This window comes from Podarcis pityusensis (assembly GCF_964106645.2).
Source record: "Podarcis pityusensis genome assembly, chromosome: 5".
In the NCBI taxonomy this organism is placed as follows: domain Eukaryota; kingdom Metazoa; phylum Chordata; class Lepidosauria; order Squamata; family Lacertidae; genus Podarcis; species Podarcis pityusensis.
The window spans coordinates 25,515,456-25,530,178 of NC_138032.1; the positions used below are offsets into that span (position 1 = coordinate 25,515,456).

Genomic DNA, 14,723 nt, shown 5'->3' on the forward strand with positions numbered 1-14,723 from the left:
AGTTTTTTAAAAGGAGGTCCACTTGGATTAGTATCATGGCTTCTGTTGCGGTCAATATGTGGAGTACCATTCATGTCAGTCAGCTTCTTATGAGAGTTGTCCTGTCACAGGAATCAAGTCTTTTCACTGTGTTAGGACTGATATTCAAAGAATCATAGAATTGTAGAGCTAGAGGGACTCTGAGGGCCATCTAGTCCAAGGGTCAGCAACCTTTTCCAGCCATGGGCCAGTCCACCATCCCTCAGACAAGTGGTGGGCCGGAATTTTTTTTGAAAAAAAAAATTGAACAAATTCCCATGCCCCATAAATAACCCAGAGATGCATTTTAAATAAAAGCACACATTCTACTCATGTAAAAACATCAGGCAGGCCCCACAAATAACCCACAGATGCATTTTAAATAAAAGCATACGTTCTACTCATGTAAAAACACGCTGATTCCCAGACCGTCCGTGGGCTGGATTGAGAAGGCGATTGGGCCACATCCGGCCATGGGCCTTAGGTTGCCTACCCCTGATTCTGGTCCAACTTTCTTCAATGCAGGAATCTCATCTAAAGCATTCATGACAGATGGAAGGATAATCTACAACCTTCCAAGAGAGACCATTCTGCTGTCGAACAGCTCTTACTTTCAGAAATTTCTTCTTGATGTTTAGTCGGAATCTCCTTTATTGCAACTTGAAGCCATTGGTTTGGGTCCTACCATTCAGAGTTCCATCTTCCATGTGACAACCCTTAAGATAGTTGAAGATGGCTATCATATCTCCTCTCAGTCTCCTCTTTATCAGGCTAAACATATACCCAACTATAACCATTCCCTGTAAGGCTTGGTTTCTAGACTCTTGATCATCTTGGTTGCCCTCCTCTGCACACGTTCCAGCTTGTCAATAGCCTCTTTAAATTGTGGTGCCCAGAACTGGAAACAGTACTCCAGGTGTGGTCTGTTCAAAGAAGAATAGAATGGTATTATTACTTCCATCATGTGGCCACTATAATTCTGTTGATTCCGGCCAGAATAGCATTAGCTTTTTTTTGCTACGGTATCACTGTTGATTTATGTTAAGCTTGTGTTCTACTAAGACCCCTAGATCCTTTTCACGAGCACTACTGGCAATTCAGGATTCCTTCACCTTATATTTGTGCAGCCGGTTCTTCTTGCCTAAGTGTTGAACCTTTACATTTGTCCCTACTGAAAACCATATTGTGAGTTATGGCCCAGTTCTCCAATTGTGAAGGTCATATTGAATCCTAGTTGTGTCTTCTGCTACACTGGCAGTTTGATGTAATCTGCAAATTTGATGAGCATACCCACAATTCCTTCATCCCTGTCCTTTATAAATATGTCAAGGAACAATGGACCCAGGACAGAACCCTCTGGCACCCCACTTGTCATTTTTTCCAGGATGACAAGGAGCTGTTCGCTAGCACTCTTTGGGTTCAGTTAGTCAGACAGCTACAAAGCCACCTAACAGTTACCTTGTCTAGTCTACATTATTAAGAATATTAATTTTTTGTTGGCTTCCATTCATTATTACTAATGAACTGATGAAACAGAAAATATTCCACACAGAAAGTGAAACGGTGAGAAATTTTGTGGGAATTTCTGGGGAAAAAAGTTCACCCTACATCACTATTTGCAGTATATCTCTTGCATAGTATTTCTGTATCCATTGAATTCCACTCAGTGGGCCATACACAGAAGTTGTTTGAATGTTGACTTGGATACATATTACATTCCATTGTCAGGACATTTTTTTCCGGGTCTGTTTGCATCAGTATGGTAAAGTCAGAGTCCATAGATTTTAGTATACACCGTCCATGAGGGAAGTGAGCCTTCACACAACTGTCTCAAGGAGTGGTTTGAAGAGGCACTTGTCATCACTGTTAACTTGCTAGAGATGTTGCTTAGCCAACAGCTGTTTCACAAAGTCAAAGGAATAATACAACTAGACTGCATTTGAAGGAATACAGCTAGGCAGTGATTAACTTCTAAAATGTATTGTGTACGATAACCAAACTGATCAGCATTTTTAAAAAAAATCATAGGAATTAGACACAGATATCCAAATCATCCTATAGGCGTGTCAATTACTTGTCATTATGTATACCAACTTGATTTGCAGGATGATTGAAACAATGACTGCATTTTTATAAACTGATTTGTGTTGTAATAACGGAGAATTTTCAGATGGCACTTAGGTTAACTGAGACGTTCAAGCATGTGGCACAAGGACTCATCAAAGGTTAGATTGTTGTTATTAGGACACTTCAAAGCCAGAGGCATTTCTGAAGCTTTTAAGTTTTATGGCAGGTGCACAGCAAAAAAAAGTAGCAGGTCATCTCAGGGTGGTCAAGAGAAGACAACATTGAAACTAGGTTATCTGTCAAAGAAAGGTAGGGACCCTCACTCAGAAAGAGTTTTAACAGTGACTGGAACAGTGAACATCAAGCCTCTCTCATTTCAGTTCCTCTCAGCATGGTAGCTTGCAGTCATGGATTCAACCAATGGGCACATCTGGGCAACAGAAGACTAGTCCTTCTGATGATGTGACAGACCACAGGGCTTTCTGCAGCATAATCAAGAATCCCAGTTCTCCAGACAGTTAATACTTTCTATAAAATGCTTTAGATCTCAAAGCAGGCATTTGGGTGTATAACTAAGGCGGATGTGTGTGTGTGAGAGAGAGACAAATATTAATCCACATTCCTTTTATTAGTATTTTTTAATAAAAAAAGACACACAGTGGCAACTGCCATTGTCGTGGAAATACTTAAGATAAAATAAGCAAAAGAAGGGAAGAAAAACTCAGAGAATAACGGAAACCCCCTAGACAAATAAAAACAACCTCCCCAAGATCGTATGAGTTTGTAGTTTAAATAAAGTAGAGCAATAAATCCAGCATCTTCTCATTAAACCATGCTCATCATCCCCTAATGGGAGATTACACAAAGCTATATGGAGAACAATATTTTCACAATCAAATTAAGTGACAATGATGGTTAATTTTGGCTGATTAACTATATATTCAGTGCTTGAAAAAGAACCTTTTCTTCATTTGCCTTATTATTATTTTTCCCTTGTAGGTTTCTGTTTTTGTTATGACTGTATTAGCCTGATATACATTAATTTAATATTGCCTAACAAATGTATGCTACTTCCTGGGCTAAAAACAACCCATACATACCACCCTAATGGTGCTGTTTGCATTTTATTAAAATTAAATGAAATATGCACAGGAAGCCATTCAGAATACCCTGAGACAAGTAGAGAGTTTTCTGCTAATGAATTAATGCATTAAATAACACAGTTTAAGCCATTTTACACATTACTTTGATCGTTCGCTTACATGTCATTAAGTAGTCCGAGCAATTTGATTGTCTGAAAAGGCGGGTGTTTACAAATTAAAACTGGGAACATGCTTCTAACAGGATACAAGAATATCTATTGTGCTTTATTTCTGTAGAACATGACACCACCTTAATATTAGAGGCAGATGATTAAAAGAACATTACCTGAGCCTTGAGAGTCACTGAATGAGCCATGCTAAATTGGTTGTTTTCTGTTTTGTGATTAATTGTTCTTCTAAACCATATTTTAGTGTGCTTTGTTTTTCTGTCCCCAGTCATCCCATATTATTAAAGAGAAATTCTGCATATCTCTCCTGGAGTCCAATTAAGGATTTGCATCATGACTAGATTTTTCACTTTAATTACTGTATATAAAGTAGGTTTTGACTTATTTCCATATTTATCAAACTATGCCGAAGAAGCAAAATTCATCAAATAAACAGATATCTGTGGCTATAATTGCAGCCTGCATTGAGCATGTAGGAAGGAAATATGAGGGTCCAAATTTCATTATGTAGAACATAATAAACATCTGAATAATTAAACTGTGTGTAAATCACACACTTGGCAGTGCTAAGAAGAGGAGAGACACCTTCATTTTGATCAGGGGAAAAAATATATATTTCCAGACATACTTTCTAAAAATATATGCTAACCATTATTCAATCAGCTGTGCAGAGGGAAGACCTCCCTGCTTGTTAAGAGCTCAAAAACCATAACAGATGTATTTAGAAATGCTTCCCCTTAATTGTAACATATGATGAGCTCTGCTTGTGTACACATCTTGGTAACACGTTCCCAAGGAAAACAGATGCAAACTACCAAACCTAGAAATACTACTTGCAATTAAAATTCAGATGTATCTTTGATACAACAATCAACTTACTTAAAACCAGTTCTTTTGAGTGGGAAAACCCCCATCAGCTTTTAAGGCCAAGGTTCCATTCTCGCTATTTCCGTGTAATGTGACCAAATTCCCATTGGCTTCCATGGGATATGCATTCTCAGAGCACAGTTTATTTTTCAGGGTATGTTACTCTATGCAAAGGCATTTGCACTGTATGTAGATATTTGCTCAGTTCCCCACTCTCAAGATTCCCTAAGCTGCCTAGCCATAGAAAATCAGTTTGCAACATACATTACATTAAAACTAGAAATCTGTTTGATTATTTGTGTCACAGATTTTTTAATATAAAAAAATGTACTTTCACGTTAATGCCATATATACTGACAGATGCACTGCCCATGCCTGGGTGTGTTTGTCTTGCACTTGCAACTGGTTACTCACATGAGAGTGAGTCAGCAAGCATGTGAGAGTGACTCAACACAATCTAAAGTATTAAATACACTTGGGTTTGAAGCAAGTTTGCTCTTGGCCCCTGCCCTTGGCCAGAGCCTAGTGTGTCTTGGGATGCTGAAAGGAGACTGTATGCTGCTGGAAGGACTGTATATTACTGTATGTAACCTATAAGCTGTGGAGTATACTGCATTATACTGTCAGTAACCTACCTTGAACTGTCTGGTGTTTTTCTGTTCCACTGGCACACTCTCCTGATGTGTTGAAGGGGCACTCTACACATGCCCCAACAAAAGTGGGGAGTGTCTTAATTGGCACAGGACCCATTGGATCCTGAGATGGTTTTACTGTGTTACATGATGGCATCCGGTCCAATACAGGCCAGCTCAAAGCAGCTGCACCAATCTTCCCGCCCCACTTCTGTCCTGGGCACCACAGGCAGTAGGGCTGTGGGTTCAGCAATGGCTTTGCCACTTTGCATAGCCCTGCCAGTCAGCGGCCAGGATTTGAATTGGACCTTTCATTATCAACACGAGTGTCAAGCTTTATTCCACTAGTCAAGTCTCAACATAGGGGAGGTCGGGAAAGGAGGCATGCAAGGACCAAACTTCACAAGTGTATTAAGAGTGTACGTGTAGAAAACAGAAACCAGCTTTCTTCCCATAGAACCAGCACAATGTGCAAAATGATGGATGTCTTATGTTTTGGGAAGTTTTTAATGTCTGATGTTTTATTGTATTTTTAATATTTTGTTGGAAGCAGCCCAGAGTGGCTGAGGAAACCCAGCCAGATGCGTGGGGTATTATTATTAATAATAATATAATAATAATGTGGGGGTTGGGGATTTTTGGAGATACAGAAAAATATCTCATTTTGGTGATATGTCACATCGCAATAGTGCCGTTTCTCTATCTTCCCGTTATATATACAGATGTTGCATTCTAGTTCTGTCTTTACTGCTAGAATCCTACTTACTGTACCAGTAAAAAAGACACACACAAAAATCACCCCCCTGGTCTTGGCATTATTTTATTTACCAGGAACAGGACTAGACCACTGGGAAAGTAGGGCCTGCTTCCCAGCCCAAATGTCACTTCCAAATATGCATGTGAGTGTTGATGAATAGCACACCGGAATTACTGCCATAACATGCCAGCTGTGGTCAGACTGGTGAGCCCTTTTCTGCAGCCAAACCTGAATTTTCATTGGTGTTGGGGCTGTAGAACTGAAGCCATGCCTGCCAAAAAACTAACTGGGTTTCATTCTGTGATTGGAGCTAAAATGCATGCTGGTGTTGGCTCAGATAAATGAACATTTATCAGGCTCAAAGTCCTGGACAAGCAGCTATTAACTGAGGCATTGCAAATGGCTGGACTAAATGCCATTCCTGTACAAATGTCTGTGAGTTTGGGGAGATCCTTTTAAGAGAGGTGGTCCGCTTAACTAAGGAATATATGAGCTTCCCCCTGCAGAAGAATGTCTTCGTGTTCGGCAATAGCATTTCCCTGCAGCTTTGAAAATTATTGTCTTGATAGCCTTTTGTTTTTTTCTTCTTAAGCGAAATGGTAACTCTGTGCTTTATGCATCAAATCCCCTATGGTTGAATGGTTGCTGTGTAGCGAGTTGAAGCAACTGGTGGCACACAGATAGAAACATCCAAGAAGCTAGGAAATCGGTTTTCTCTATATGGAGCACTAAAGTGGGGAGCTGGGGGGAGAGAGCATTGCCTTGATTATAGTTGATGATATTTGAAAATCTAGCCAATGGACGTTTTTGAGACAGTGCAGCGTGATGAAGCTATTTCACTTCCTTGTTATGCTTTCATCTTTTAACTGACTGGTAATTTTTATGTGAAGGTGGGTTTAGAAGGCAGCTCTTTTAGAAAGCGGTATATCAAAGCTATCTGTGGTGTACTGGTAAATTTTGAAGTGCAGGAGCTTATCACGACAGTTTGAGAGCTACATCCAAACAGAGTACCCTTACCCGAGTCTCTTGGTGTGTTGGAATTTGGCAATGGAGAACTGAGCGCTGATCAGCCATGTAGGATTATTGCAACCCTGTGCATGGTAACCTGTGAATAAGTTCCTTTTAACTCAGTGGTGCTTACTCTTGCCGGTATAAGTTCAGCGGGCAAAGTGTGTTGGAGCCTGGAAAAGACACTGAGTTGAAATGCAACCTTTAGCTATTTGGTAGAAAGGCAAACAATTCTGAAAAGTAGTGCTGGCATTTAAACCGCCTATCAAAGGACAGGAGTGTCCAACTTCTGGTTGATTTGTTTCCTCGTTCTGATTTCCTCTGTCGCAAGCAGCAACAATAACACTTGAAAGCCTTCTTATCCCCTCATTCACTTGCCAGAACAAAGAGAACTGTTCACTTACACCAGGTGCTCTGGCAGATGATGCCATCCCTCACGTTCTTAAAAAAAGAAGAAGAAAGACTTAGAGCTGTGCTACCCTTCTGTTCTTGCAACTGTTTAATTTGAGCTAGCTTAGGTAATAAAGAGGCTCTCTCAGCAACTTTTAGACCAAGTTTCTATATTTCTGGAGCAAGGTGGGTGTAGCTTTTCCATGGCTGGTTCCCACATCAAACCATAACGTTTGTTTGAGGGGACCACATGGAACCTGAGAATTAAACCAGAAGTAACTGTGGCAGTACTGTTAGCTCCCAGTAGAGTGTAGTTTGGGCAGGATTACTTCTCCACAACATGGATCCAGAAGCAACTCATCACATGAATTGACTGACATGTAACTGTGAAGTGGTGAAAAGGGAGTGATGAAAAACCAGTTTATTTGTCTCTCTTAAGACTGCTGTCCATGCAGAATGTCTGTTTCTGATTATGGTAACCTTGTAAAAGAAGGATGGCTACTTCTAAAAAAATGCTGTTAATGAATATGTTTCTGAAAAATTGTTGCCATTGTCTGAAGCTATTGCTGAACGTTGCTGCTTGCTGATGCATCTTTCTATTTTGTTTAAAAAAGGTTTGAATACAGCATAATTCTATTGCATTTTAATGTTTATATTGTTCACTGGCTTCAGAAGACTGTCAAGAAAGTCTGCCTATAAGATAAATAATAACAATGGAGGGTAGTTAAGGACAGCATGTTTTGAAATGAGGCATACAAATAACTATTTATAATAACACAAATACATTATCTATAAAGAATTTGGCCTTATACAGGGTGGGGATCTGAAAGGAAGAAAGCAGTTCTAAGAGAATCAAAGCAGAATTTTGCCATTGTTGATTCCCCATGTTAAAAATCATTTACTTTTAATGTTGAAATGTGAAATCCCGTATAAGAATTTTCAAGTCTGGAGGCTGAAGTATAAAGTTGGTCATAAGCATCCTTCTATGAAGACTTAATTTGCTGTTTTGCACTAACACATAATGCAGATTTCAAACTTAAATTTTGAAATAGGAATCAACATATTTCAAATGCATATCTTCAAATTCATGGAAGCCCCATTCTGTGGATAGATGGCAACTTATTATGAGGCCTGGGAATGAGAAATTTATATTATGAATTAAGTTATTTTCCTTCAGTAGTAAGAACAGAAGTAGAACCAAAAGTCCACTTAGTCCAGTATTCTATTCTATTCTCACATTGGTCTATAGAAAGCCTGGTATGAATGAGGACATGAACAAAGCAACAATCTCCCCATTTATCATTCTCAGCATACCACCTCTGACACTGGAGCTAGTATATAGCAAACATGTCTGGTAGCCACTGATAGATAGGCTTATCCTCCATTAATTTGTGTAATCTCTTTTTAAAGACATCCAAGTGGATAGCTGTCACGACATCTTCAATAGGTTAACCATGCACAGTTTGAAGAAGTACCTCCTTTGCAAGTAGCTCAGGTTGAGGCACCTGAATCTTGTAGATTCCACCTACCTACAGCAGCCCTCCATACCATATCCCAGTCTGTTACAGAGAGTCCCTCACCTATCAGAAACAGGCTTTTAGGGTGTGGGCAGAAGGCTTAAATGGGATGGTGGGAATTGGCAAAAACCAGGCGCTTTGTCTTGTGTAAATGAAAGCACTTTCTGCTAGGGCAAAGCTACTATCGGATACAACTCATGATGATTAGTTTCTTAAAAAGTGACTTACAGGTGTATTCTTCATCCCTGGGTCCCTAGATATATCACCACCATCATAATCAATTTTATTAATCACCATTCACCATCAGGTCTGTTTTTACATCAATTTAACATTCAGAATAGAAAACAGTTAAAACAGATTACAGTCAACAAGAATAGAGAGAGTCCCAAATCTCCAGCCAGCTTCATCAATGGTCAAGGATGAGGAGAATTGTAGACCAGCAACATTTGCCCATCCACCAGGGTTGTATAATACTACCTTACAACGTCAAGTATTTCAAAGTGTGTTATACATGCCTGGCAGGGTCTCAATCTCTAATTACAGGGAGACACCAAAGAAATTGCAGTCAGGATGCAAGATTTACAGGGAGTTTCAAAGATATACTTTTGGACCCAATATTAAATTGAAAACGATCTTAATAGCATTTATTGTTTCTTATTTTTCTCTTAATAACTAGGGCAGAGCTGAAAGCAAGCATTTTTTTACAAGCATTTTTTTTTAAATAAAAAGCATTTCACAAGCACTTTTTAAAATAAAAAGTCTATATTTTGGGCATTTCAGGAGTAAGGGGCTGAAAGCATGATGTCCCTTTCTCATACCTGCCATTTGGATGGAAGCAGCATGACAGAGAGAAAGTCTGTTTTGGTACAGTTTCTTTTCTCAAATCAGCCTTCCTAGGAACTGTAATGTTGCTATGCAGCCAATCATAGTTGGCTATGTGATTATGACACTAAGGTGGGCGGTCTCACTGTGAATTGGCTTCATTTGGCGCAGGGCAGTTTACAAAAATGAGGTAATATAAGCATATAATGCACGATAAACAGAAACATTAAAACAGTTCTCATAAATTACAAAATTAAAAGCATTCTAAAAACGATTTAACTCACTAGCTTTTAAAAGTCTAAGAAAAAAACCTGTGTTTTTACCTAGTTTCTAAAAGAATATAAGGCCACCCCTGTTCTGTGAAACAACATTCCTGTTGAGATACAAACAAGCACTGACCACTTGTACTTTCTGGAAACAACTTTTTAAGGCATTGACTGTGTGTGTGTGTGTGTGTGTGTGTGTGTGTGTGTGTTAAAAAACCTACTAACCCTGATGTCTATGTTCTACCTGTAGTGTTGAATGCAATATGCTTCTGACAACCAGCTGCAGGAAACTATATTAGGGGAGAGTGCTGTTGTACTCCAGTCCTGCTGGAGGGCTTCTCAAACAGGATGCTGGTCTAGATGGACCACTGGCCTCCCCCAGCAGGGTGGTTCTTATGTTCTTGTACTTGGTTGTCCTTGTATTTTTTCTTTCTTTAAAAAATGCATTTCAGCTTTCCCCCCCCGGCTATGTTTGCAAATCACTTTGGGACTTATACGCAGAAAGCAATTCACAAACTAATTACTACTACTACTACTACTACTACTACTAATAATAATTTCATTGCATAGACATGGAGCCACCATGAAAAAGACCCTTCCATGAATTGTGCTACTTGCTCCGTTTAACTCATTTGACGGAAGCTAGTAGTAGTCGATATACCGCTTGGGAAAGAAAGGGCACCCTGCATGCAAGGAGATCGCTGGAGATGAGCGAGCCAGCTCCATCCAACATCAATTCCCATTTCTGTTGCCTTCCGACTTGTGGGTTGTGACTGAATGCTGCAGGAACCCCTTTTTGTTTCTGTGGAGGCTCCCAACAAGTTTTAAAGCTCTGCCTAATCGGGGTTCGGAAACTCTTGGGTAGCCCCCATGGAAACAAAAGCTTCAGCACATCAAACTGCTACCTTCTGACTCATGGCATGAGTAAAGGTGTCAGAGCGGGTGGAGCCAATGCATTTGTACCTGGCGCCTCCATCCCTTTACCATCTGAAGAGAGCCACAGTCACCTTTTGATGCTAGAATATATGCTGATTAAAATGGAATGTCCAGACCTTCTTGATTGATTGATTGATTGATTGATAGATTGAACACCCAGAAACCTCTTTGTTTCGGGTGGCATATGAATGCAAAAAACGAACAGACAAACAAGCAAGATTACTTTTCTCTTGACTTCTGTTTAGTCTCAAATCTTTTTCACTGAAATTTCTCCAAGTGTTTTTTTTAAAAACCTCTTGTATTAAAATTAGACTTGGATTTTGAGATTCTCTCTTTCTTATTTTATCCTACCTAATCACTCTCCTCCTTGTATGTTCAAATTGCAGGATGGCGATTTCTTCTTGAAGTTTTTCAAAAGGATGGATTTGAAACAGCGAGCAAACCTGGGCTTAAGCAAAGCAAGATTTATCACCCTTTTGTGAGTTCAGTTATCACTATAAATAGAAATTGTTTTAAAAGGTGTTATTTAGTAGTTTTCATTATGCAGCTGTCTATTTAAATCATTTAATTCTGACACCTAATCTAACTCCCGGTCTCCATCAGAGACAAATAAGAAACCATATGTGTAAAGCATCTGTGAAAATCTTCCATTTATTTATGAGAGCATTAAAGAAAGACTCTGATGTCAGTTACTTAACAATAATAGACGTTCCTTTACACCTATAGTGCAGAGTTATTTGGGCATATCCCTCCGTGGTATCTTATACCTACTGCTGTTTCCTTCATTATATACAGATGCACAGCAGTGGAGACAGTAATAGTCTTTCTTAATTAAATAAAGCTAAATGTTAATTAGTCAGAAAATTTGATTTATTTTGAGCACACAAAACTTTTCATTGTGTATCTCTTCTTTGCTAAAGAACAGGTTGTATAGTCATTTAGAACTTTGCATTTCCCCCTTTATTTCGGCTCTGTATTTGGAGTCTTGTGGTGGGATCTAATCGTCATAGAGAAATTATAGGTCTACAGATGTTTTCAAGATGTTACTCTGTCAGTAGCAGATTATCCCCTGTAGCAAAATCTCATTAAAGTGCAATTTACAGAGCTCTGGTGATGTTGCCATCAACCAAAATTAAAGGCATTAATTTTTCAAAGTTCACGGAAGTCCTTACATAAATGATGTAGCAGTTTGCAAGAACAATTTACAGAAGTGTTATTTGCCGAATTAACCTACATTAACAGAACAAATGTTGGAAGGGTAGAAGGAAGGGTTGGGCAGCGAAATTGCAGCTGTTTGCATTTTGTGTAAGGTGCTAGGTACCAAAAAGAAAAAGAGAGAGAAGTGTGTTGAAATGTAACAATGATTGCATGTTGGGTGAAAGGACGGGGAGGGGAATACAAGCACCTGAACTCTTGCTTTAAAGAGTTAAGCCTATAATAGAGTGATCACCAGTCAGGGACACCCAGGGAGACCTTAAATTCCACTTTGAAACATCTGTACTCAAGATCTTTTAAAATAGTCCCATTTAGAGAATGGGTTTATGTAGCTCATGTTGCGAATATGCCTCTTCAATATGTTACCACATGTTTATGCAGGTATTTATTGGCTTAGGTGGTCTTATACTGACAGGGAGCCTAGTGGTTACATGTAGAGTACATCAGAAAAGGCCACGCAGTATTGATCTGCACCATAGGTTTAAAGCACATAAAACACATATTTAAAGCACATGACTTCACCCAAAGAGTTCTGGGAACCATAGTTTCGCCCTCAGAGAGCTACAGTTTCCAGTACCCTTAACAAACTGCAGTTCCAAGGATTCTTTGGAGGAAGTCATGTGCTTTAAATGTGCATTGCATGTGCTTTCGCTCATGGGTAGGCAAACTAAGGCCCGGGGGCCAGATCCAGCCCAATCGCCTTCTAAATGCGGCCCACAGACGGTCCAGGAATCAGCGTGTTTTTACATGAGTAGAATGTGTGCTTTTATTTAAAATGCATCTCTGGGTTATTTGTGGGGCATAGGAATTCATTCACCCCCCTAAATATAGTCCAGCCCTCCACAAGGTCTGAGGGACAGTGGACCAGCCCCCTGCTGAAAAAGTTTGCTGACCCCTGCTTTAGATGGATGGTGTGGATCTGCCCAAGGTCTCATGGCAGGAGATAAAATAGTTTATTATACAGTATACGTACACTCATCTAGATAGCTGTCTAAAGATTTAGATATTGGAAATATGAATATCATCTTTAGAAAATAACAAATTGATCTATGGGAGTAAGTTTCCTCCATCCCACACTCCCATGGAAATCCGTATTAGCACCTTGGCTCAAGACAGTATTTAGATACGTGTAGTCTTACAATATGCATAATGAAATATTTGCTTTCAGTAGCAAAATTCTTACTGATGTGGAAAGACCCAGGGTTCGATGCTGGGAAAATTGGCCTCTTATTTAATAGCAAACACTGTTAGTAATTATTATACTGACTTCATATATCTTTAAAAAGTATCCATTGTGCATCCAATGTATCTGTGTATATGAGTTCTCTGCAGTGTTAAAGTTTGGTCCACTCGCTGATCTAAAAGTTTTAAGATTTTTTAAAAAGTTGGTATTTCTTTGTTTAAATTGGATGTTCACTCACATCTGAAACAGAATTCTTACTTAATTAGGTGAAGTTTACTTCAGTTCTTGTAAACACTCTAGGAAGACTATGGGATCATTAGGAAGAGTAGCTTGTGATCACAGTGATCCTAAAATGAGACTGATGGATTTGTGGTACGGATTCAACGTTCAATTAAGCCTTTGGGAAGCATTGTATGCAATTATATGGACTACTGTGATCTCATTTGATGAGCATGGAGCTCAGTGCACCTAATGAACTTGTCTACGAAAATTCATGTATCACTAAATTAGGTAGTCATTAAGATGACTCTTTGCCATCTTTGACTGTTATAGATACTTATGCAAGGATTCCAAAAACAAGGAGAAATTAAACAGGAGCAATTAACTGAATGTGGTGGACTCTCCTTCACTGGAGGTTTCTAAGCAGAGGTTGGATGGTCATCTGTCATGGATGCTTTAGTTGAGATTCCAGCATTGCAGAGAGTTGGACTAGAAGATCATCAAGGTCTCTTCCAACTCTACAATTCCATGAATGTATGAGTGGCCTAACTAGATAGCTGGTATAGAATAACTCCCATATCTGTAACACTCTCATGTCTGTGCAGTAACAGGACATCCTGGTCTTCCATTAGTGGTTCGGGGCATCTCTGGTTTCAGTCACTGGTTTGGTTTGGTTTTGATCACTGGAGCTATCTGAAATTTTATGTGGTTTGGCATTGGGTGGAATATATGCAGCCTTTATGTGCTTCTCAATATTTTTGTTGCTTTGCTATTTTTGCCATACTACATTTCCCCTGTGCACTTAAAGTCAGAGCGCAATTGCCAGAATGCTCTTCTCCATAAAAATATGTTGTTCCAGTATTTTAGTGACATTGATTTTGTGTTTTAGGAAAATATGTGCTTAAATGAACCGAAGATTAGTATACGACTGGGGTGTGAATTATAAGGATTGGTAGCACACTTAATAGACCAAAGTCTTCCATGGATATTAGAAGTAATTAAAATGATAATAGAATGCTAATAATATACCCCTTAGCCCACTTGAACATCTATAAGTCACACTGCCCACTATGGGACTCCAAGGGGTGCATACATTCAGGACGCTGATTTTTAAAATATTTTTGGATGAACTTCTAAATCGATAAAAGTTGACGACTTAAGCTCCCATTGATTTCAGTGGGCTGTAATCTTGATCTTGTTATCTACAAAGTCAATGCTTTCTCTGTATGGCCTTTCCTTGCTGTCAGAACAAGCTGCCTCTAGAATTTATCTTGTTTAAAAGTAGAGGTTTAATGCAGTGGTGGACCCTTGGGGAAAAAACCCTCCAGTGTCTGTCAATGACCTGATTAAGCCATTTATAGGCTTCCTTCAACTTTCAATTAAAAATCTCAGCTACCTTTATTAACAGACTCAGAGCGCTTCAGAGACTATGTTGTCAGTCCCATGAGTGGTCTCTTTCATTGAGCATTTATCTCATATCTCTGCCTGTTCATCCCTATGAACTGTCCCTACATGAGAGATGTTGGGTGCTAAAAGCCTTTTTTTTGTTTTTTTAA

General features: G+C 39.2%; 1 protein-coding gene across 7 annotated transcripts in view; it reads left to right on the top strand.

Moving 5' to 3' along the window:
• The window catches only part of LOC308478505 (uncharacterized protein), a 245,303-nt gene that overhangs the window by 52,081 nt on the left and 178,499 nt on the right, over positions 1-14,723 (top strand). For 6 of the 7 annotated variants that reach the window (XR_013987066.1, XR_013987067.1, XR_013987068.1 and 3 more), the window contains exon 2: positions 10,937-11,028. The exons of the other annotated variant lie outside the window; for it this stretch is intronic. Coding sequence is in view for 2 of the 6 variants with exons in the window: in XM_081008365.1 (XP_080864491.1) it covers positions 10,937-11,028 (92 nt within the window). In the remaining 4 variants the exon portion in view is untranslated. The remainder of the gene's footprint in view (positions 1-10,936; positions 11,029-14,723) is intronic. 7 annotated transcript variants of the gene reach the window in all.